This window comes from Rhinoraja longicauda, chromosome 19, assembly GCF_053455715.1.
Source record: "Rhinoraja longicauda isolate Sanriku21f chromosome 19, sRhiLon1.1, whole genome shotgun sequence".
Classification (NCBI taxonomy): Eukaryota; Metazoa; Chordata; class Chondrichthyes; order Rajiformes; family Arhynchobatidae; genus Rhinoraja; species Rhinoraja longicauda.
The window spans coordinates 36,651,673-36,677,278 of record NC_135971.1 but is presented as its reverse complement, the minus strand read 5'-3'; the positions used below and the strand labels follow the sequence as shown (position 1 = coordinate 36,677,278).

Here is a 25,606-nt window from a genome sequence, read left to right as displayed (position 1 = left end):
GAAGCTCTGCCCTCTCGTCTGGGACATTTCTACACTTTGGAAAAGGTTTTGAATGTCTGCCCTATTTATGCCTCTTATAATTTTATATACTTCTATCAGCTCTCCCCCCTCAACCCCCAACATCTAGAAGGTATCACAAAAAGCTGGAGTAACTCAGCGGGTCAGGCAGCATCTCAGGAGAGAAGGAATGAATTGGTGACGTTTTGGGTCGAGACCCTTCTCCATACATCTAGAAAATGCTATCCACGATGGTAACATGGCTGATGCGATACAATGTGGTGGAGAATAATATTGGCAAATAACTTGATAAAGTGCTGATTAAAAATTGACATTCAAAGTTAAGGTTAAGGTTTTCCTGGGTCACAGAAAGCTAACCGGCAATAACATCTAGTGATTTATCTGAGGAATGGTTAGATTAAATTATACTGTATTGTCACATGCACCTAGGCACAGTGAATTGCTTTGTTTTGCTAACAACTCGGTAAAATCACACAGCGGACCTCACCAAGGCAGTACACCACGTTACTGGCGCCGACAAAGTCACAAAATGTCACTGAACCGTCCTATCTTCTGCTTGCCGCTGCACATGGCCCCAACCAGAACACCGATAGCCCATTTCCCTCCACAGATGCTGCCTGACCTGCTCAGTTTTTCCATCACACCGACAGACCCGCCCCCACAAGTATTTTTCCCCCCCGTGTTCTACCTGCCTGTATCCACTGCTACTGTATCCTATCTCGTGCAATGGCAGACCTGTTCCCCAGTGTTGCAGTAATACAAATGGACCTTCCAGTACAATACTCCTGAGTTTGGGGCTGTGTGTGGACCTGGTTCTGGACTTGGCTGAGAAGATCAGTGATATGAGCAGAATTAGGACACTTGGCCCATCAAGTCAACTCTGCCATTCAATCATGGCTGATCTATCTGTCCCTCCTAAGCCTATTCTCCTAACTTCTCCCCATAACCCCTGACAGCTTTCCTAATCAAGAAGGGGACTGCAGTGGACCAAGAGAGTGTCTAGACGTGGCATCGGTGGTGTAGAGAGAGTTGATGGGCGACCCGACTACTGGGGGTGGGGGGGGGGGTGGGGAGGGTGGCTGTGCAACGTCATTGCTTTAAGGCTTGGTCTTGTTCATTATCACCATTATTATTTTCCATTGTATCTTTATGCTTATTGCTGTTGCAAACAAATGGTTGATTTCTTTGACATAAGTTTAGATAAGCCCTGCAAGGCGATAGACAGCCATTCTTGCATGTCAAACATGTTTCCAATATCTAGAGAAATGTAAATTTATTAACCCATCAAAAATATTGAAGGCCGTCTCTAAAATATGGAGGCCATTAAAAATGTGTGAGTGGTAGAGTTGCTGCCTTACAGCGCCAGAGACCCAGGTTCGATCCTCACTATGGGTGTTCTCTGTACAGAGTTTGTATGTTTTCCCCGTGACCTGCGTGGGCTTTCTATGGGATCTCCGGTTTCCTCCCACACTCCAAAGACAAACAGGGTTATAGGCTAATTGGCCTGGTAACAAATTGTAAATTGTCCCTAGTGTGTCAAGTCAAGTCAAATTTATTTGTCAGATACACATACACGATGTGCAGTGAAATGAAAGTGGCAATGCCTGCGGATTGTGCACAAAAAAGAATTACAGTTACAGCATGGGATACTGGGATGTGGGATAGTGTTGGTGTGCGGGGATCACTGGTCGGTGTGGACTGTGGGCAAGAGGGCCTGTTTTCGAGCCGGATTTCTAAACTAAACTAAAGATATCCAATTATTCACAAAAAGCTGAAGAAGGGTCTCGACCCGAAACGTCACCCATTCCTTCTCTCCCGAGATGCTGCCTGACCTGCTCAGTTACTCCAGCTTTTTGTGAATAAATCGATTTGTACCAGCATCTGCAGTTATTTTCTTATACTAAAGATATCCAATGTTGTGTGCTTGTGCTACCTTTCCTTAGATTTCTTACTTGGGTGATTCATTCTTTGTGATTGAAGAATCGGGGGTGGTGGGGGGGGGGGGGGGGGGATGGGGGAGGAATGGAGTGTGAACTATAAATAGCTTGTTGCCAAGATATGGCTGCAAGTAAACTCGGGTGTAAACAACACAACTCGGTTGGTCAGTCACTCTGAAAGCTGCTGTAATAGAGGGGAGAGATTCCTATTTATGGGGGAGTAGCAGAGAGTCTGCATATTCCATGGTGGTCGGAGTTAAACAAATAAACACAACAATAAACACAATCTCAAATAGGAAGAAAAGGGAAGTAATAGCTGGGGACCGCCAGAATGTGTAGTTGGTTTTTACAAAATCTCACAAAGTGCTGGAGTAACTCAGTAGGTCAGGCACCATCTCTGGAGAACCTGGATAGAAACGTTGTCAGTGCCAGAAACGTGGCACATCTTTGTGTACTGCCAAGGTGAAGTCTGTTGTAGGATTTTACCGGATTTAGCTTTTAGTTCAGTTTAGACACACAGCGCGGAAACAGTGCCTTCAGCCGACCGGGTCCGCGCCGACCAGCGATCCCTGCATATCAACACTCCCCTACACACACCAGGGACAATTTTCACATTTTACCAAGCCAATTTACTTACATACCTGTACATCTTTGGAGTGTGGGACGACACTGAAGATCTCAGAGAAAACCCACGCAGGTCACAGGGAGAACGTACAAAGTCCGTGCTGACAGCATCCGTAGTTGGGATCGATCCCGGGTCTCCGGCGCTGCAAGCGCTCTCAGGCAACAACTCCACCGTACCGCCCTTCTGGGTGGAAACAACAATGTTGCCCCACAACAAAGATTGTGTGCAACAACGAAGAATCTCACTCTACCCAGGTACATGTGACAACAAAGTATCATTGAATCATTGTAGATGTTGTTTCAGGTCAGGATCCTTCTTCAGACCCGCTGAGTTAATCCAGCACTTTGTGTCCAGTCTGAATATAGGTCCGAAACGTCACTTCTCCAGAGGTGCTGTGTGACCTTATGAGTTACTCCAACATTTTGTGACTTTTTTTTTGTAAACCAGCATTTGCAGTTCCTTGTTTCTGTAATGTACAACTGGTAATTGCATCAAGAAACGTTTCCTATCAGAATGCTTCACTCTGATCCCATGTAACCACCGTGCCTAAATAACAAGTTTTAAATGCTGCCATTGGACTCAGAGTATCATTGAGAATTCAATTAACTTCCTGCCACTGTTCCATCCTTGTCTCAGAGGGTGGTGAATCTCTGGAATTCTGTGCCCCTGAGGGTGGTGGAGGCTGGATCATCAGACGTATTTAAGTTGGAGATGGAAAAAATATTTGAAACTTCAGGATAAAGATGCTGACTATCTACCTTGTTTGTGTCTCTCATAATTTTATAAACTTTGTTTAAAAGAAAAATGCCAAACGCCTTCCCATTCTCTCCTGATAACTCCCCCCCCCCCCCCCCCACCTCACCATCCAGAAAACATTACTGTGATTATTTTTCTGCTCTGAGAAATATTGGAGGGGTAACGACAATGTTGATAAATAAGAATAGTTGAGGCCAGCGGAGCCAGCCATGATCCCATGGAATGGTGGGCCGGACTAGAGGGGCTGAGTGGCCTGCTCCTGCTCCTGCTGTTGTCTCCTGCTCCTGCTGTTGTCTCCTGCTGTTGTCTCCTGCTCCTCCTGCTCCTGCTCCTGCTGTTGTCTCCTGCTCCTGTTCCTACTCCTGCTCCTGCTCCTGCTGTTGTCACCTGCTCCTGCTCCTGCTGTTGTCTCCTGCTGTTGTCTCCTGCTCCTGCTCCTGCTGTTATCTCCTGCTCCTGCTCCTGCTATTGTCACCTGCTCCTGCTCCTGCAGTTGTCTCCTGCCCTTCGATATCTGGAGCAAAGATGGCTGAGAGTCACATCCAGAAGAAAGGACGAGAAGCACTCACTGCACACACCCTACGCTTGCAGTTTTCAGCCTGAAGAAGGGTCCAGACCTGAAGACCGCTATACAAATAAACTTGACTTGATCCCTCTTCATCAGGTCACCTCTGCCGCAGAAAAGATCCCAATGGTCCAAAGATCTGAATCCCTGCTCCCTGCACTAACTCCTCAGCTGCTCATTCACGTCCTATCTTCCCATTCTTGCCATCACTGGCACGTGGCACTGGGAACAGACCAGAGATTACTACCCTGGAGGTCCCCTCTTCCTACCTAGGAGGGAGATAAACGGGCGGCAATGGGAAAAGCTGGTGGAGGAAGAGGTGAGTTTGTGATGTGATACAAGGAAACTTCAAAAGGGATATTGACTGTGTGAGCAAGAACATTGAAAAATATATAGTACAGGTACCGGCCCTTCAGCCCACAAAGTCTGTGCTGAACAGTATGGCAAGTTGAACTATTCTCCTCTGCCTGAACCTGATCCATATCCCTCCATCCCTGCATGTGCTTATCTAAATGCCACTTCACCACTATCATATCAGTCTCCAACATTACCCCTGCCAGATATCCACCACCTCTCTGTGTCAACAACAACACTGACCCCACATATTTCCTTTAATATTTCTGCCTCTGACCTTGAAGCTCTGCCCTCTCGTCTGGGACATTTCTACACTTTGGAAAAGGTTTTGAATGTCTGCCCTATTTATGCCTCTTATAATTTTATATACTTCTATCAGCTCTCCCCCCTCAACCCCCAACATCTAGAAGGTATCACAAAAAGCTGGAGTAACTCAGCGGGTCAGGCAGCATCTCAGGAGAGAAGGAATGAATTGGTGACGTTTTGGGTCGAGACCCTTCTCCATACATCTAGAAAATGCTATCCACGATGGTAACATGGCTGATGCGATACAATGTGGTGGAGAATAATATTGGCAAATAACTTGATAAAGTGCTGATTAAAAATTGACATTCAAAGTTAAGGTTAAGGTTTTCCTGGGTCACAGAAAGCTAACCGGCAATAACATCTAGTGATTTATCTGAGGAATGGTTAGATTAAATGATACTGTATTGTCACATGCACCTAGGCACAGTGAATTGCTTTGTTTTGCTAACAACTCGGTAAAATCACACAGCGGACCTCACCAAGGCAGTACACCACGTTTCTGGCACCAACAAAGTCACAAAAGGTCACTGAACCGTCCTATCTTCTGCTTGCCGCTGCACATGGCCCCAACCAGAACACCGATAGCCCATTTCCCTCCACAGATGCTGCCTGACCTGCTCAGTTTTTCCATCACACCGACAGACCCGCCCCCACAAGTATTTTTCCCCCCCGTGTTCTACCTGCCTGTATCCACTGCTACTGTATCCTATCTCGTGCAATGGCAGACCTGTTCCCCAGTGTTGCAGTAATACAAATGGACCTTCCAGTACAATACTCCTGAGTTTGGGGCTGTGTGTGGACCTGGTTCTGGACTTGGCTGAGAAGATCAGTGATATGAGCAGAATTAGGACACTTGGCCCATCAAGTCAACTCTGCCATTCAATCATGGCTGATCTATCTGTCCCTCCTAAGCCTATTCTCCTAACTTGTCCCCATAACCCCTGACAGCTTTCCTAATCAAGAAGGGGACTGCAGTGGACCAAGAGAGTGTCTAGACGTGGCATCGGTGGTGTAGAGAGAGTTGATGGGCGACCCGACTACTGGGGGGGGGGGGGGGGGGGGGGGTGGGGAGGGTGGCTGTGCAACGTCATTGCTTTAAGGCTTGGTCTTGTTCATTATCACCATTATTATTTTCCATTGTATCTTTATGCTTATTGCTGTTGCAAACAAATGGTTGATTTCTTTGACATAAGTTTAGATAAGCCCTGCAAGGCGATAGACAGCCATTCTTGCATGTCAAACATGTTTCCAATATCTAGAGAAATGTAAATTTATTAACCCATCAAAAATATTGAAGGCTGTCTCTAAAATATGGAGGCCATTAAAAATGTGTGAGTGGTAGAGTTGCTGCCTTACAGCGCCAGAGACCCAGGTTCGATCCTCACTATGGGTGTTCTCTGTACAGAGTTTGTATGTTTTCCCCGTGACCTGCGTGGGCTTTCTATGGGATCTCCGGTTTCCTCCCACACTCCAAAGACAAACAGGGTTATAGGCTAATTGGCCTGGTAACAAATTGTAAATTGTCCCTAGTGTGTCAAGTCAAGTCAAATTTATTTGTCAGATACACATACACGATGTGCAGTGAAATGAAAGTGGCAATGCCTGCGGATTGTGCACAAAAAAGAATTACAGTTACAGCATGGGATAGTGGGATGTGGGATAGTGTTGGTGTGCGGGGATCACTGGTCGGTGTGGACTGTGGGCAAGAGGGCCTGTTTTCGAGCCGGATTTCTAAACTAAACTAAAGATATCCAATTATTCACAAAAAGCTGAAGAAGGGTCTCGACCCGAAACGTCACCCATTCCTTCTCTCCCGAGATGCTGCCTGACCTGCTCAGTTACTCCAGCTTTTTGTGAATAAATCGATTTGTACCAGCATCTGCAGTTATTTTCTTATACTAAAGATATCCAATGTTGTGTGCTTGTGCTACCTTTCCTTAGATTTCTTACTTGGGTGATTCATTCTTACTTTGTGATTGAAGAATCGGGGGTGGTGGGGGGGGGGGGGGGGGGGGGATGGGGGAGGAATGGAGTGTGAACTATAAATAGCTTGTTGCCAAGATATGGCTGCAAGTAAACTCGGGTGTAAACAACACAACTCGGTTGGTCAGTCACTCTGAAAGCTGCTGTAATAGAGGGGAGAGATTCCTATTTATGGGGGAGTAGCAGAGAGTCTGCATATTCCATGGTGGTCGGAGTTAAACAAATAAACACAACAATAAACACAATCTCAAATAGGAAGAAAAGGGAAGTAATAGCTGGGGACCGCCAGAATGTGTAGTTGGTTTTTACAAAATCTCACAAAGTGCTGGAGTAACTCAGTAGGTCAGGCACCATCTCTGGAGAACCTGGATAGAAACGTTGTCAGTGCCAGAAACGTGGCACATCTTTGTGTACTGCCAAGGTGAAGTCTGTTGTAGGATTTTACCGGATTTAGCTTTTAGTTCAGTTTAGACACACAGCGCGGAAACAGGGCCTTCAGCCGACCGGGTCCGCGCCGACCAGCGATCCCTGCATATCAACACTCCCCTACACACACCAGGGACAATTTTCACATTTTACCAAGCCAATTTACTTACATACCTGTACATCTTTGGAGTGTGGGACGACACTGAAGATCTCAGAGAAAACCCACGCAGGTCACAGGGAGAACGTACAAAGTCCGTGCTGACAGCATCCGTAGTTGGGATCGATCCCGGGTCTCCGGCGCTGCAAGCGCTCTCAGGCAACAACTCCACCGTACCGCCCTTCTGGGTGGAAACAACAATGTTGCCCCACAACAAAGATTGTGTGCAACAACGAAGAATTTCACTCTACCCAGGTACATGTGACAACAAAGTATCATTGAATCATTGTAGATGTTGTTTCAGGTCAGGATCCTTCTTCAGACCCGCTGAGTTAATCCAGCACTTTGTGTCCAGTCTGAATATAGGTCCGAAATGTCACTTCTCCAGAGGTGCTGTGTGACCTTATGAGTTACTCCAACACTTTGTGACTTTTTTTTTGTAAACCAGCATTTTCAGTTCCTTGTTTCTGTAATGTACAACTGGTAATCGCATCAAGAAACGTTTCCTATCAGAATGCTTCACTCTGATCCCATGTAACCACCGTGCCTAAATAACAAGTTTTAAATGCTGCCATTGGACTCAGAGTTTCATTGAGAATTCAATTATCGTGCTGCCACTGTTCCATCCTTGTCTCAGAGGGTGGTGAATCTCTGGAATTCTGTGCCCCTGAGGGTGGTGGAGGCTGGATCATCAGACATATTTAAGTTGGAGATGGAAAAAATATTTGAAAGTTCAGGATAATGATGCTGACTATCTATCCTGTTTGTGTCTCTCATAATTTTATAAACTTTGTTTAAAAGAAAAATATCAATCGCCTTCCCATTCTCTCCTGATAACTCAACCCGCCCCCCCCCCCCCCCCCCCCCCCCCACCTCACCATCCAGAAAACATTACTGTGATTTTTTTTCTGCTCTGAGAAATATTGGAGGGGTAACGACAATGTTGATAAATAAGAATAGTTCAGGCCAGCGGAGCCAGTCATGATCCCATGGAATGGTGGGCCGGACTGAGTGGCCTGCTCCTGCTCCTGCTCCTGGTCCTGCCCCTGCTCCTGCTCCTGCTGTTGTCTCCTGCTGTTGCTGTTGTCTCCTGCTCCTGCTGTTGTCTCCTGCTGTTGCTGTTGTCTCCTGCTCCTGCTGTTGTCTCCTGCTCCTGCTCCAGCTGTTGTCTCCAGCTGTTGTCTCCTGCTGTTGTCTCCTGCTGTTGTCTCCTGCTGTTGTCTCCTGCTGTTGTCTCCTGCTGTTGTCTCCTGCTGTTGTCTCCTGCTGTTGTCTCCTGCTGTTGTCTCCTGCTCCTGCTGTTGTCTCCTGCCCTTCGATATCTGGAGCAAAGATGGCTGAGAGTAACATCCAGAAGAAAGGATGAGAAGCACTCACTGCACACGCCCTACGCTTGCAGTTTTCAGCCTGAAGAAGGGTCCAGACCTGAAGACCGCCTGTCCGTTCCCTCCACTGATGCTGCCTGACCCGCTGAGTTACTTCAGCACTTTGTGTTTTGCTGAGCTTGCAGTTTGTCTGGTGAGGTTGAATCACTAAATCATTGAAAGATACACCATGGATACGGACTCTTCGCCTCTCTAGGTCCACACCAGCTATTGATCACCCGTTCTCACCAGATCCATGTTATCCCACTTCCTCAGCCACTCACCCACATACTAAGAGCAACTTACAGAGGTCGATTAAACAGGTACAAGCCCACATGTTTTAGGGATGTGGGAGGAAACTGCAGCACCCAGAAGAAACCAATATGGTCACAGGGAGGGCGTGCAAACTCCACACAGACAGTGCATTAATCATGTATTGTCTTTCTGCCGACTGGTTAGCGTGCAACAAAAGCTGTTCACTGTCCCTCGGTACACGTGACAATAAACAACTGAAACAGACAGCAGCAGAGGTCAGGATCTAACCCAGGACTCTGGGGCTGTGAGGCAGCAATGTGTTTTAAACTGTCTGATGTGGCTGAAGATTATGACATTAAAGACTTTAATCCACTTCCATGGAAATGCTCTGGCCTGGCGTGTATTTTGTGGCATTTTCAGTGTTTGTGTTGCCTTTTGCTGACTTACTGATTCTGCTCAGTAATCTGTCAGTGCCTGCACTAATACTGTGCACCTTTTCACCAGGACAGGTTGGAAAAATACAAAGATGTTCTCCAGATCCAAAAGGAGCAAGCAAGTCACAGTCAGAGCCAACAAGAAGCAAAGATTTATAAAATCAAGGTACGATTTCTCACACCAGGTTTAGATTTGAAGTGACCTATGCACGTTGAACTTACAGGTAGTTCAGTTCAGAGATAGAGCGGGGAAACAGGCCCTTCGGCCCACCGAGTCTGCACCGACCAGCGATCCCCACACACTGACACAGTCCTACACACACAAGGGGCCATTTACAATTTTACTGGCCAATTAATCTACAGATTTGTACGTCTCTGGAATGTGGCAGGAAACCGGAGCTCCCAGAGAGAAGACACGCAGGTCGTGGGGAGAATGCACAAACTCTGTACAGACAGCATCCATAGTCAGGATTGAACCCGGGTCTCCATTGCTGTGAGGCAGCAGCTCGACCGCTGCTCCACCATGCTGGTCCTGTTGAAGTGTACATTATTTTCACAGGGCTTGATGGTAAGGATATCGTTTTGCCTGCCCTACCCAGCCCCCACCCCCCCGCCCTATCTCTCTCTCCCCCCCCCCCCCCCCTCCCCCACTAGACGCACCAATTTATTTCCCTCCACTTATATTCCTTCCTCTGGTTTCACAATTTGCAACTCTTCAATCCTCTTGTCTCATTCCATCAGTTGTTTTCATCTCTGGATAGAGTGGATATGGAGAGGATGCTTCCAATCATGGGAGAGTCTATAATCAGAGGCCATAGCCTCAGAATAAAAGGCCGTAGCTTTAGAAAGACGAGGCGGAATTTGTTTAGTCAGAGGGAGGTGAATCTATGGAATTAATTGCCACAGAAGGCTGTGGAGGCCAAGTCAATGGATATTTTTAAGCTGGAGATTGACAGATTCATGGTTAGTACGGATGCCAGGGGTTATGGGGAGAAGGCAAGAGAATGGGGAAAGATAGATCAGCCACGGTTGAATGGCAGAATACACTTGATGGGCTGAATGGCCTAATTCTGCTCCTACAACTTATGAATTTTGTCCAATCATCTGCCTATCAGAAACCTCCTCGCCTGTGTTCAACTATTACCTGCCATGCTTTGTCCTGCTCCTCCTCTCTTTGGTGCCTTGGTAACAGCAATGTTTATTCCCAGTGAAATGTATCGATCCATATCTACACCATTGAGGGCATTGTACTTTGCCCAAGGGATTGATGCGCTACAATGGTAGAACTATATTCTGCACTCGGTAGCTTCTCCTTTGCTCTATCTATTGTACTTGAGTTTGAACTGATTGTATCTATGTATGCTATATTGGATCTGTTTGGATAGAATACAAAATAAGCTTTCTACTGTATCTTGGTACACGGGACAATAATAGACCTAAAGCTAACCCAGTCTGATGGGCTGGAGTCACGTGTGGACCGGACAGGACACAGAAGGTAGATTCCTTCCCAGTCCAGTAAGCTGGGTGTTAATGATAATTCAGGGAAATATAGGAGCAGGAGTAAACCATTCAGTACAGTAAGCCATTGATTTAACGGACCTCTATAACAAATTTTGGTTACATCATGCTGACTTTGATGCAGACCGAGTTTGTTGTTTCAAGGAATGCCGAATAGGTGGATGGAGCGAATGCTGTTTTTGCTCCATTTTAGTTTAGTTTCGAGATACAGCATTGAAACACCGAGTCAACGATCCTCATCCACGTTCCACCCGACACACCAGGGACAATTGACAGTGTGTAGGGTAGAACAGTCACAGTGGTTCTCTCTCCTCCCACAGTGTGAAGACAAAGACATAGTGACAGCATGGGGCTCTCCCAGGTGCTCCGATCCCCCCACACCACAACCTTCACCACCCCCCACTCAGCCGCAAGGATGTGTGGGCCTGCAGCCCAACTGTGTGGGAGCCACCAGCAGATCCCTGCCCCACAGCACCAGGGACCCGGGCCTGACTCTGAGCACTCCGGCACACAAGCTCCGCCCCACACACTGGGGACAGTTCGGTGTGTGGTATAGAACCAGTGGGCCGGGGCACCTGGAGGAAACCCACACGGCCTCAAGCAGCGCCCCGGGCCTGGATCAGATCCGGGCCTGGAGCAGCGGCACCACCAGTGACCCACTGAACCCCCACAACCCGCAGAAGCCACCAAACCCCAAACCTGCACGTCTCCGCCAAGCGGGAGGAGACCCGAGCACCCGCAGCAAACCCACACTGTCACAGGAAGCACCCAGGATTGAACTCTGGTCTCTGGCGCTGTAAGGTAGCAACCACTGCGATGCCACTGGGCCATCCTTCAGCATTGTGTGTCCTTCACTGTTTATTGTGGAGTGAATGTTTATCAGCTGTACTATAGACAATAGACATTAGACAATAGACAAAAGGTGCAGGAGGAGGCCATTCGGCCCTTCGAGCCAGCACTACCATTCAATGTGATCATGGCTGATCAATCTCAATCAGTACCCCGTTCCTGCCTTCTCCCCATACCCCTGACTCCGCTATCCTTACGAGCTCTATCTAGCTCTCTCTTGAATGCATTCAGAGAATTGGCCTCCACTGCCTTCTGAGGCAGTGAATTCCACAGATTTACAACTCTCTGACTGAAAAAGTTTTTCCTTATCTTCATTCTAAATGGCCTATCCCTTATTCTTAAACTGTGGCCCCTGGTTCTGGACTCTCCCAACATTGGGAACATGTTTCCTGCCTCTAACGTGTCCAACCCCTTAATAATCTTATAAGTTTCGATAAGATCTCCTCTCATCCTTCTAAATTCCAGTGTATACAAGCCTAGTCGCTCCAGTCTTTCAACATAGGACAATCCCACCATTCCGGGAATAAACCTAGTAAACCTACGCTGCACGCCCTCAATAGCAAGAATATAAAGTACTGTTCATATTAAACCCCTCATTCGGTATGAGTGGACAATTAGTGATAACGGACACCATCTCCCCCTGTGGCCTGTTACAGCGAGGGTTTACTGTATAACTGAGATATCTAATGTATCTGGTATTGTATATCTGATCTGTGTGGATGGCCTACAACACAAAGCATTTCATTGTACACGGTGTCAATAATAAACCTAAATCACTGAGCTTGCTGTTTCTCCACAGGACAAGGGCCGACTGCTGAAGGAGCAGGTCGGGGTCGATCTTTCCAGCATCTACCGATTCCTGGACATGAGGAAGCGGGAGCTGGAGGTGAAGATTGATGAAGAGGTGGGCAGGACGGTTCAGCCCTTGCAAGAGGACCTGGCAAAGATCTGCCAGGAAGCCTGCACGATCGAGCGAACCATCCGGGATGTGCAGCTGCAACTGAGCTACGGGGAGCCCCAGGAGATGCTTCAGGTAAGAAGCAGCAGGCAGCCAATGCGTGTAGAACATGCAATGGACCTTCACCATTCTTCTTAATTATTTCACATTTCTGGTACCTAATTTCTGCCAGTCGATAAAAGAGCTTGCATCAAAATGGTGCTTTTTTGACCTTGAGACAGTTTCAAGCACGCGGTGGTCCAGCTCCTATAGAAAAAACCTAACTTAGACCCCACCTTGCCTAGCAACTATTTCCAAACTGCCCATTTCCAAACTGCCATTCCTGTCAAAAGTCATTGAAAAGGCAATTCTAAACCAATTAGTGCCCTACCTACACCAAAACACCATCCTGGAAAGTTTCCAGTCAGGCTTCAGAGCCCACCACAGCACAGAGTCTGCCTTGTTGAAGGTACACAACGACCTGCTTCTCGCCATCGACACCAGCGACTGTGCAATCCTGCTCCTTCTCGACCTCAGCGCAGCGTTCGATACAGTGGACCACACCATCCTTATTGACCGTCTCCGGTACGCGGTTGGCATTGATGGCACTGCCCTGAGCTGGTTCGCTTCGTACCTCAAAGATAGGAGTTTCGCCATCAACATAGGCAGTTATTCCTCTGCTCCAGCTAGCCTCTCCTGCGGAGTTCCACAAGGCTCCATCCTAGGCCCCATTCTCTTCTCTCTATACATGCTCCCCCTTGGCCAAATCATTCAAAGGCACGGCATTTCTTTCCACTGCTATGCCGATGACACTCAGCTTTACCTCCCCCTGAAACCCAACAACCAGTCAAATTTAAACAGCCTCTCACACTGCCTTGAGGACATAAAATGTTGGATGGCACAGAACTTCCTCCAATTAAATGAGAGCAAGTCTGAGGTCATCCTATTCGGCCCCCCCGACTCCATCAAATTGATAACAGGCAGTCTTGGAAGTCTATCCTGCCTAGTCAAACCGCATGTCAAAAACCTCGGCATGATATTTGACTCTGCATTAAAATTTGATAAGCAAGTCAACGCTGTGGTAAAAGCCAGCTTCTTCCAACTTCGAACCATAGCTAAAATTAAACCTTTCCTCCAATTCGACGACACAGAAAAAATCATTCACGCTTTCATTTCCTCCCGCCTAGACTACTGCAACTCCCTATACACTGGGATCAGCCAATCTTCCCTGTCCCGCCTGCAACTGGTCCAAAACGCCGCAGCGAGACTCCTGACGGGTACCCGTAAAAGGGACCACATCACCCCGATTCTGGCCTCTCTCCACTGGCTCCCTGTACGGTACAGAATCAACTTCAAGCTCCTCCTATTCACGTATAAAGCCCTAAATGGACACTCCCCCCCCCTACATCAAAAATCTTCTAACCCCCCTCTCTAACTCCAGGTCCCTCAGATCGGCCGACTTGGGGCTACTCACTATCCCGCGGTCTAGGCTTAAGCTTAGGGGTGACCGCGCTTTTGCGGTTGCAGCTCCTAGACTGTGGAACAGCATCCCTCTCCCCATCAGAACTGCCCCCTCCATCGACTCCTTTAAATCCAGGCTCAAAACCTATTTCTACTCCCTAGCGTTTGAGGCTCATGGAGGAGGCGCTGTGAACTGTTTGCGTGCTACTGTATGTTTCATTTTTTTTCCATTGGAACCTAATCAGATGTCCAGCACTTTGGTCAACGTGGGTTGTTTTTAAATGTGCTATACAAATAAAATTGACTTGACTTGACTTGACTATATATCTAAACTAAACATTGGTTTAGGATCAGTGGAAAGCTTTGTTTTGCATGCTATCCTCATGGACCAGATATTTACAATCAAGTCAAACTCAAGTACAATCGGTGGAGCAAAAGGGAAGATAAAGGGCACAGGATTTAGTCATCAGTTCCATAGACAAAGTCCACTGTTCACTGAGCAGTCGAGGTGAATCAGACTGTGCCTAGCTTCTGGAGGTTCCTTTTAAATAAGGAAATAACCCAAGGAGTTGTGGAGTTAAAAGACTAAAGGGATAGGTGGTCTATGCCAGTATAAAAAAATCATGCTCCTATACCGGCTAATAGCTAATTAAATATCGTCACGTTTAATTTGCAAGACTGAGGTCCGGAGTGCAACACCCATTAATCTATTTTATTTTAATGAAGGAGCAGCAATTCTTATTTATAGATGGGATATTTGTCTTCCCTTAACTAAATTCCCTGATCATTCTGAGGTCCACTTTGACAGCTGCTCTGCACCTGAGCCATGACTCGCTATTCACTTCCCCCCTCTTTCCTCACCTTCCCATCACTCAAAACAATCTTGCTCCATTTTCTTTCTATCATCCCTCGGAAGAAGAATCCCACCACAAGTTTTTTTTGGTTTTGTGTCGTAAAGCGCTCAGTTTATTTTAGTTTAGAGATGCAGTGTGGAAACGGGCCTTTCTACGTCAACCAACAATCCCCCATAAACGGGTTATCATATCATATCATATATATACAGCCTGAAACAGGCCTTTTCGGCCCTCCAAGTCCGTGCCGCCCAGCGATCCCCGTACATTAACACTATCCTACACCCACTAGGGACAATTTTTACATTTACCCAGCCAATTAACCTACATACCTGTACGTCTTTGGAGTGTGGGAGGAAACCGAAGATCTCGGAGAAAACCCACGCAGGTCACGGGGAGAACGTACAAACTCCTTACAGTGCAGCACCCGTAGTCAGGATCGAACCTGAGTCTCCGGCGCTGCATTCGCTGTAAAGCAGCAACTCTACCGCTGCGCTACCGTGCCGCCCACTAGGGACAATTTACAGAAGCCAATTAACCTGCCAACCTGCACATCTTTGAGATGTGGAAGGAAACCGGAGCAATCGGAGAGAAAACACATGGTCACAGGGAGAACATATAAACACATGGTCACAGGGAGAACATATAAACACATGGTCACAGGGACAACATATAAACTGCACCCATAGCAATGGGACATCCATTGCACCCAACATATAGACAGCACCCATAGTCAGGATCAAACCCAGTCTCTGGCCCTGTGAGGCAGAAAATCTACCACTGCGCCATTGTGCAGCCCTTAATTGAATGCGCCATCCTTAATTTTATTTGAATGAACTGATCAGATCATGAGAATTTAAACCTTTTTAATGTTTTTAACTTTTTAGGACATCAAGCAGTTGTTGGACAGGTACGTGGCTGCACCGGTTTTCTGTATGTGGCTGATTAGTTCACCGTTGGGAGCTGTGCAGGGAGTTCACAGCCCTGAGAGAGCCAAGAGTTCTTTGCTTCACTCTTCCCTGAGTAAGTTGGTCCCATCGCAGGTCACAGTCCCAGTTACTGTTCGGCAGGAACTTGTAGGGAAGCGAACTTAGTGCACAGAGCTCCCGTTTCTGCTGGCTTCCCATGAACCATGGCTTGGGAGCACATGTAAAGTCATCTAAAGAGCAGTTGTAAATTTAAAGGTCCAGAGATTTGTAAAAAAAAAAAGCAGCTAGAAAGATAAAGGCCAGAGAATAAAAAATTAGAAGGATGAGGGGGGATCTTATTGAAACATATAAGATAATTAGGGGATTGGACACATTAGAGGCAGGAAACATGTTCCCAATGTTGGGGGAGTCCAGAACAAGGGGCCACAGTTTGAGAATAAGGTGTAGGCCATTTAGAACGGAGATGAGGAAGAACTTTTTCAGTCAGAGAGTGGTGAAGGTGTGGAATTCTGTGCCTCAGAAGGCAGTGGAGGCCAGTTCGTTGGATGCTTTCAAGAGAGAGCTGGATAGAGCTCTTAAGGATAGCGGAGTGAGGGGGTATGGGGAGAAGGCAGGAACGGGGTACTGATTGAGAGTGATCAGCCATGATCGCATTGAATGGCGGTGCTGGCTCGAAGGGCTGAATGGCCTCCTCCTGCACCTATTGTCTATTGTCTATTGTCTATCCATGTTTTCCAGAGATACTGCCCAACCTGCTGAGTCACTCCAGCACGCTGTGTCCTTTTCTGTACACCAGCATCTGCAGGTCCTTGTTTCTACATAAAGTTATCTCTGGTTAATATTTCTCTGCTTTATTTAAAATGCGTGCTTCAAGTTTGAGCTCCCAGAGATACAGTATGAGCACAGAATACCAGGCACTCCACTGGATTAGAAAAAATAAAGTGCTGCATGAACGCGGTGGGTCAGGCAGCATCCGTGGAAGGAAATGGACAGAAGATGTTTTGGGTTAGGGCACGAATGGCGTAGAGAGGAGAAAGCGGGTGGAGAGAGGTGAGGGTAAAAGGTAGGGGAGGAGCTGGTGACAGGTGGATCTAGGTGGGTACCTGCAGATGAGGGAGAGAGGGTAGAGATTGTAACTGATACTGGAGGCGAAAAGTGGAGAAGACAAAAGGGTGTGGGTGATGGAATATGATGAGCTGGGGCGCAAAATATAAAACCGCACGGAGGGATGGTGGTTTGAAGGGAACGGGGCAGGTTTGGAATGCGGGGCCTGGGGTGGAGAAGGGCGCGAGATGCTCTGGATTCCAGCGTCTGCAGTCTCTTGTGTCGTAAAGTCATAGATTCATACAGCATTGAAACAGGCCCTTCAGCCCAACTTGCCCACACCCACCAACATGTCTCATTGACACTGGTCCCACCTGCCTGCATTTGGCCCATATCCATCCAAACCTATCCTATCGGGGACCTGTCGGCACGGTGGCGCAGCGGTAGAGTTACCGACTTACAGCGAATGCAGCGCCGGAGACCTGGTTCAATCCCGACTACGGGTGCTGTCCGTACGTAGTTTGTACGTTCTCCCCGTGACCTGCGTGGGTATTCTCCGATATCTTCGGATTCCTCCCACACTCCAAAGACGTACAGGTATGTAGGTAATTGGCTTGGTAAATGTAAAAATTGTCCCTAGTGGGTATAGGATAGTGTTAATGTGTAGGGATCGCTGGTCAGTGCAGGCCCGGTGGGCTGAAAGGGCCTGTTTCTGTGCTGTATCTCCAAACTAAACTAAACTATCCATCTGTGTTTCTTAAACGTTGAGAGAGTACCGCTCTTTGTGTAACCCCTCGGTTTTCTATTAAATCTTCCCCTACTCACCTTAAATCTACGTCCTCTGGTTCTCAAATTCCCGTACTCTGGGTAAGAGGCTGCGCCTTTAACTTATCTACACCTCTATAATATCACCCCTCATACTCCTGCACTCCAAGGAATAGAGTCCTAGCCTGCTCAACCTCTGCCTATAGCTGAGCCCCCCCCCCCCCCCCGAGTCCTGTCAACATCCTGGTAAAACTTCTCTGCACACTTTCCGGCTTCACAACATCTTTCCAACAACTTGGTGTCCAAAACTGATCACAATACTCTTAATGTGGCCTCACCAACACCTTGCATACCTGCAACATGACCTCCTCTAGTCAATACTCTGAGTGTGACTCCACTTGATGGCTCTTTTAAACATTGTTGTGTCTATCCATGTGTAAGATGGACAGGTACAGTTTTGGCCAATATTTATTCCTTTGCCATCACCATTATCACAGTGTTGGGACCCCACTCTAAATAATTTGGCTGCTTGACTTCCTCGGGGAACTGGGAAATGACTGCAGTCTGACAATATAAATAAAATTGTTGGCTGCAGGGTGCATTTCAAAGCCTTTCTTGTTTTACTTTCAATGGGCACAGTAAGCAGCCCAGGGCTGCCTGAAGTTACATCGAGAGAGAGGGAAGTCATAGAGAGTGATGGCCCACTGCTGGTTCCAGGGCTCAGATTGCAGGACTGTGTGGGGAAATGTGGGTATCTGAGCCTTTGCAAAGCTTCCTTCACGTTGCACAAGCTTCCAATCCTACGTTCCAGATGCAAACAGGAATACATCGCACCAACAGACTTTCCCACCGACCTCCACACTGACTCCATCATCACACCTTTCCGTTACGTTAAAATCTGGGATGAGCTGAAAGCACTTGTGCCAGGTACGTGACCCTGCTTTTTGGAGAGTTGGGATGGAGGGAAAGGGGGTGGTGAGAGGTTGGGGGGGGTGGGGGCGGTGAGAGGTGGGGGGGGGGTGCAAGGAGACTGAGGGTTCGGGATGTTCTGCTCATACATCCATTACATGGGGGCAACATTGCGCGATGACTCAGTGGTCCCACACGTGCCTCTTAGAAGGTTGCAAATCCCACTGCAGAAACTTGACCAGTGTAGCAACTTTGTACTGGTGATGAAGGGAGTTTGAGTTTAGTTTATTGTCAAGTGTACCGAGGCACAATGAAAAGCTGTTTTAGCGTGCCAACCAGTCAACGGAAAGACAATGTGTGATTACAATCAAGCCATCCACAGTGTACAGACACATTATAAAGCGAATAACGTGAATAATGTTTAGTGCATGTTAAATCCAGTAAAGTCCAATGTGGATGGGGAACCAATCACGCTTTGTCTTGGATTACAAAATATAAAACAGAAAAGGTTGGAAATAATCAGCAGGCCAAGCAGCATTTAGACAGAGAAACAGAGTGTTAATATTTCAGGTCATAGATCATTGATCACAGAACTTAAAACAGTACAGCACAGGAACAGGCCTTTTGGCCTAACACCCACACTGACCAACATGCCCCATCCACTCTAGTCCCACCTGCCCTCGCTTGGCCCATAGCCCTGTAAGCCTATCCTAGCCATGTACCTGTCCAAATGACCTTTAAACATTCTGGTAGTACCTGCCTCAATTACCTTCTCTGGCAGCTTGTTCCATATACCCACCACCCTTTGTGTAAAATAAAAGAGTTACCCCTCAGGTTCCTATTACCTTTCCCCCTCCCCCACCTTAAACCTATGTCGTCTGGTTCTCGATTCCCCTACTCTTGGCAAAGATTGAATTTACCCGATATATTTCCCTCATGATCTTGTGCACCTCCATAAGATCAACCCTCATGCTCCTGCGATCCAAGGAATAAAGTTCTAGCCTGCTTGACATCTCCCTATAGCTAAGGCCCCTGACCCTTGGCAACATCCTTGTAAATCATCTATGCACCCTTTCCAGCTTGACAACATCTTTCCTGCAACATGGTGACTAAAACTGAACACAGTACACGAAATGTGGCCTCACCAATGTCTTATACAACTGGAACATGTCCTCCCATCTTCTATACTCAATACTCTGACTGATGAAGGCCAACGTTCCAAAAGCCGTTTTGATCACCCCATCTTTGTGAGATGCTACTTTCAAAGAACTATGTACCTGTACTCCTAAATCCCTCTGTTCTACAGCACTCCCCAGAGCCCTGCCTACCGTGTGGGTCCTGCCCATGATAGACTTGTCAAAATGCAATACCTCACATTTCTCTACATTAAATTCCAGAAATCATTCCTCAGCCCACCTGGCCAAACGATCAAGATCCTGCTGCAATTTGTGACAACTATCTTCACCATCTTCAATACCCTCCACTTTTGTGTCATCCACGCACTTGCTAATCATGTGTAGGAAGGAAATGCAAATGCTGGTTTAAACCGAAGATAGACACAAAAAGCTGGAGTAACTCAGCAGGACAGGCAGCATCTCTGGAGAGAAGGAATGGGTGACGTTTTGGGTTGAGACCCTACTTCATCCTTCTCGATCATCAGGCATCCTTCTCTCCAGAGATGCTGCCTGTCCCGCTGGGTTACTCCAGCTTTTTGTGTCTATCTTCACTTGCTAATCGTGCCTTGCACATTCTCATCAAACTTATTGATGGAGATGACAAAACAGCAATGGGCCCAGCACCAAACCCTGAGGCACACCACTAGTCACGGGCCTCCGGTCCGTAAAGCAACCTTCCATCATCGCCCTCTGCTTCCTTCCATGAAGCCAATTGTGTGAGCCCCACAGTGGGGAACAATCTCCACTGACCGACTGTTTCATGCCTTTCACCCCGGGAGTCCCTGAAGCTGAACGCCAGGACAGCTCACCCCCGGCTGCTCCTGTCCGAGGACCTGCGCAGTGTAGTGGATGGCGAGAAGCGGCGGGAGTGCTCGCTCTCACCCCAGCGCTTCAACTACTGCCTGTGCGTGCTGGCCGACAGCGGCTTCAAGTCGGGGCGGCACTACTGGGACGTGGAGCTGGGGGGCAACCAGGCCTGGGTGCTGGGGGTGGCCAGCGAGTTGGCCGACCGGCTGATCACCGGGCCGCTGGTGCCGCAGGACGGCTACTGGGTGCTGGAGATGGTCAACGGCAACCTGGTCAACCTGGGAGGCCCTGGGCCCCAGAGCCTCCCCCTCACACACAAGCCGCAAACCATCCGTGTCTACCTGGACTACGAGGAGGGGCACCTGGCGTTCTACGATGCCGACAGCCTGTGCCACCTCTACACCCTGCACCACAAGTTCACCCAGACACTCCTCCCTCTCTTCAACCCCCACAACAAGAAGGAAGGCAGCAGCGGCCCACTCAGGCTGGCCCCCTGACACTCACCCTGGGAGGGTGTCCACAGGGCTGGTCTCAAGGAGCAGCGGCCCACTCAGTCTGGCCCCCTGACACTGACCCTGACACTCACCCTGGGAGGGTGTCCGCAGGGCTGGTCCAACCTGGGATGGATAATCCCAAGGCTTTTCCTGTTCACTCTTGCCCCTTGGTTTGAAGCATTAAAGGTAATAAGGGCCGCAGAGTGGTGCAGGTGGTAGATCCACTGCCTCACGGTGTGGATGAAGTATGTTGGATGCTGTGTGGTGCTTGCAGATAGATGCCCCTCCAGCATCACCTGTGCAGACTATTGTACGGTGATAACTGCTTTAAAAAGCATTCACGGGGGTGGGGGGTTTAACGAGCGTGTGGATCTAAGGTCCAGTTTGATATTGCTGTGAGCACAAATATTCGCACTTTGCTGTTTTGTGGGGGATGAGTTGTTCAGGCGGGGAGAATGGTTTTTATGAAGTTAAATAAAGTTTGAATGCCAAATGACGTGATGTGTCTTTCTGCATCCATCCATATCCCCCTGATGGCTACAATGCTGAATCCTCCAGCCTTGCACTGCTCAGCCTTTCATCGAAGCTGGAACAAAACAACACAGCAACAGGTCTTGAATGTCTGAAGAAGTGTCTTGACCCGAAACGTCATCCATTCCTTCCATCCTGAGATGCTGCCTGTCCTGCTGAGTTGCTCCAGCATTTTGTGTCTATCTTCAGTGTGAACCAACAGCAGGCCCTTCGGTTCACCGTGTCTGTGCTGATGAGGACCTAATCTGTACATCTTGTTGCACCTCGTCTATATCCCCTGAAATCTCTAACTGTTTATGTGCCTTTTGAAATGTGTGCTAAGTGTTGCTGTTGTATTTGCTTCCATCGCTTCCCCTGCCAGTGTGCTCCAGGCACCTACTGCTCTCTTGTGTAAAAATATATATTCTGAGAACTCCACTCCGCTAAACAAGACTCAGGAACAGCTCCTTCCCATCTGGTATTCGGCTTCTCAATGGTCTTGCCGTAAGCTAGAGTACAGTCTGATTCTGCTCTACCCCATTGCAGACATTGCACTTTGTCTCTGAAACTGTTGCTCTGCAGTGTTGAAAACTGTCGTCTGCAGTCTGTATCTTTTCCCTCACTCCACCTATTGTAGCTGAGTTTGGATTGGTTGTGTTTATGTATAGTATTATCCGATTTTGAATGGATAGCTGCAAAACAAATCTTCTCACTGCAGTACATGTGACAGTAATAAACCAAAACCGAAATCTAAAACTTGCCACATAAAACTCCTTTAAACTTCTCTCCTCTCACCTTAAAGCTATGGTGTCTACCCCAAGAACATACAATCGAACAGCACAGGAAGAGGACCTTTAACCCACAATATCTGTGCTGAACAAATACCAAAATGAGCTAATCTCCACTGCCTACACATGATCCATATCCCTCCATCCCCTGCATATCCATGGGCCAATCTAAAACTCTCTTAAGTACTGCTATATTCACTGGAATTTAGAAGGATGAGAGGGGATCTTTTAGAAACGTACAAAATGATTAAGGGATTGAACAGGCTAGATACAGGAAAAATGTTCCTGATGTTGGGGGAGTCCCGAACCAGCGGTCACAGTTTAAGAATAAGGATGGGCCATTTAGGACTGAGATGAGGAAAAGCTTTTTCACCCAGAGAGTTGTGAATCTGTGAAATTCTCTGCCACAGAAGGCAGTGGAGGCCAATTCACAGGATGTATTCAAGAGAGTCAACTCTTCGGGCTAACGGAATCAAGGGATATGGGGAGAAAGCAGTAATGGGCTACTGATTCTGGATGTTCTGATTCTCCCTCAATAGCAAGAATTGCTTTCCTCAAATTAGGAGACCAGGTGCGGTCTCACCAGGGCCCTGCACAACTGCAGTAGGACCTCCATGCTCCGATACTCAATTCCTTTCGCTATGAAGGCCAACATGCCATTAGCTTTCTTCACTGCCTTTTGTACCTGCATGTTTACTTTCAGTGACTGATGTACAAAGACCCTAGGTCTCGTTGCAACTCCCCTTTTCCCAATCTGACACCGTTCAGATAATAATCTGCCTTCCTGTTCTTGCCAGCAAAGTGGATAACCTTACATATATCCACATTATACTGCATCTGCCATGCATCTGTCCACTCACCCAACCTATCCAGGTCGCCCTGCAGCCTCATAGCATCCTCCTCACAGTTCACACTGCCACCCAGCTTCGTGTCTCCACAAACTCAGTGATGTTATATTTAATTCCTTCGTCCAAATCAGGGGCCTCCAAACTTTTCAGCATGAGGGCCACATTATATATTTGGCACATTTTTGCGGGCCGTAGGAAAAAATAAAGAAGTGTGATTTATAAATTTAATCAGTTTAGTTTAGACTAGGTTAGGCTGCAGGAACTCAGCGGGTCAGGCAGCATCATGATGCTGAGTTACTCCAGCATCTTGTGTCTATCTTTAGCATAAACAAGCACCTGCAGTTCCTTTTTACTTTATCATTCTGGTAAACCTCCTCTGCACCCTTTCTAAAGCCTCCACATGCCTTCTGTAATGGGACAACCAGAACTGCTTGCAATACTCCACGCCGATCATCAATCACCGCTTATCCCAGGTTCATATCCGACACAATTGGGATATTTATGGAAGCCAATTAACCTGCAAACCTGCCCGCCTTTAGAATGTGGGAGGAAACTGGAGCACCCGGAGAAAACTCACGCGGTCACGGGGAGAATGTACAAACTCCCTACAGACTGCACCTGTAGCAACGATCAAACCCGAGTCTCTGGTGCTAGACTCGATGGGCCGAAAGACCTGTTTCCGCACTGTATCTCTTAAGTCTACTGCTGCGCCACTCTGGAATTCACAGAGGCCAATTATTCTACACACCTGCACACCTTTGGATGTGAGAGGAAACCTATGTGACAACATTCCACCCAGATAGCTCCCAAGGTCAGGATCAAACCCAGGTCTCTAATACCGTGAGGCAGCAGCTTGAAGGCATTTCAATAAAGGGGTAAAAAGTTATGGGCATATTATGTGGAATTAAGCTTACAATCACATCACCCGTGATCAGCCACGATCAAGTTGAATTGAGTCGAGTTTATTGTCATATGCACAAGTATAGTGAGGTATAGCTTGCATCACTGGGACTCAGACAACACACTAAATCATAAATCATAGATAATCTACACACATTCTACACGACAGTTAAAAGAAAGCAAAAAAACAATGCATTAATGCAAAACACAATTAGAAAAACAACTCCATGGGAGAAAAATTATGGTCTGTGGTGTTCCATTGTGGAGGTCTGATTGTCAGTTCAAGAGCCTGATGGTTGTAGGAAAGTACCTGTTCCTGAATCTACTGGTGTGGGACTTCAGGCATCTGTACCTCCTGCACAATGGGACAGTAGGTGTTCCTGAATCTACTGGTGTGGGACTTCAGGCATCTGTACCTCCTGCCCGATGGTAGCATCTTTGTTAGATGTGTTGCATGGAGGGCAGGGCTGTGCCCATGATGGACTGGCCTGACTCCACCACTCTCTGCTGTGCCTTGCGTTCCTGTGGATTGTAATTGCCGGACCAGGCCACGATGTAATCTATTGTATCCTGATTCACTGTACCTCGGTGAAACTGAACGGAACTGCACTGAGGAGAATTTCTACAGTGCATATATATACGTTTTGATACAAGGGAGTAAATTTACCAGACCCTGGAGAAAAACACACAGTGCTGGAGTGGTGTAGTGGGTCAGGCAGTATCTGTAGATCGAGTGGATAGATGGATGATGCTTCGGGTTGGGAATGATGAAGAGTCCCGATCCAAAACATCACCTCTCTCTTTCCTCCACAGGCGCTGCCTGACCTGCTGAGTTACTCCGCATTTTGAGTTTTGTATATTTTTTTCAGAGTATTTGGTGACATGCCGAATCTCTTTAAATCTCAAGGAAATGTCACTGCTTTCATCTGCGTGCTGGGCTTTTGTAAATTTCTGTGGGTCGAGCAGCCTATCTGTCCCGAATCTCTCGAGACCCAAGGGGAGTCTGGCCTTAATGTGCACTGGGTATTGATGGAACAATGCAAACACAGAATCACATACACACACACAATGATACAACTCCTTCATTGAACACTTGCACTCGGTCCATCAAAGCCTTCTGGATCTCCCAGTTACTAACTATTTTAACTCCCCTTCCCATTCCAAACCTGACCTCGACCCGAAACATCACCTATTCCTTATCTCCAGAGATGCCGCCTGACCCGATGAGTTACTCCAGCATTTTGTATCTATCTTCAGTCCAAAACTGACCTTTCCATCTGGGGCCTCCTCCATTGCCAGAGTGGGGCAATTTGCAAACTGGAGGAGTAGCTCCTCATATTCCATTTTGATAGCTTAAAACCCAACAATATGAACATTAAATTCTCCAGTTTTAAGTAACCTCCCCCATGCCCCCTCAATTTCCAGTGACCCCACTCCCAGTGTGCATTCATTGCTTCCACCATCCTGACCCATTTTTCCCCTCTCCCCTTCCATCTCTCTCTGGCTTTACATTTCACTCAATTTCCCTGACACCCTTTTGTCTACTTTTCATCTCTTGCCTTTGTCCACCCATCTGCCAATCTACCCCCCCCTCACCTGTATCCACCTATCACTTGCCAGGCCTTGCCCTGTCCCCACCTC

The 25,606-nt window shown here is 47.5% G+C and overlaps 1 protein-coding gene and 1 pseudogene across 2 annotated transcripts in view; both read left to right on the top strand.

The window, feature by feature from the left end:
• LOC144602560 (zinc-binding protein A33-like) overlaps positions 1-20,922 on the top strand; it is a 41,410-nt gene extending 20,488 nt beyond the window's left edge. The window contains 5 exon segments of the mRNA XM_078415689.1: positions 9,251-9,346; positions 12,347-12,580; positions 15,684-15,706; positions 18,346-18,461; positions 20,390-20,922. Of these exon segments, the coding sequence (XP_078271815.1) occupies positions 9,251-9,346; positions 12,347-12,580; positions 15,684-15,706; positions 18,346-18,461; positions 20,390-20,922 (1,002 nt within the window).
• The window catches only part of LOC144603231 (class I histocompatibility antigen, F10 alpha chain-like), a 1,654,937-nt pseudogene that overhangs the window by 1,011,556 nt on the left and 617,775 nt on the right, over positions 1-25,606 (top strand). The gene's annotated exons all lie outside the window — the stretch shown is intronic.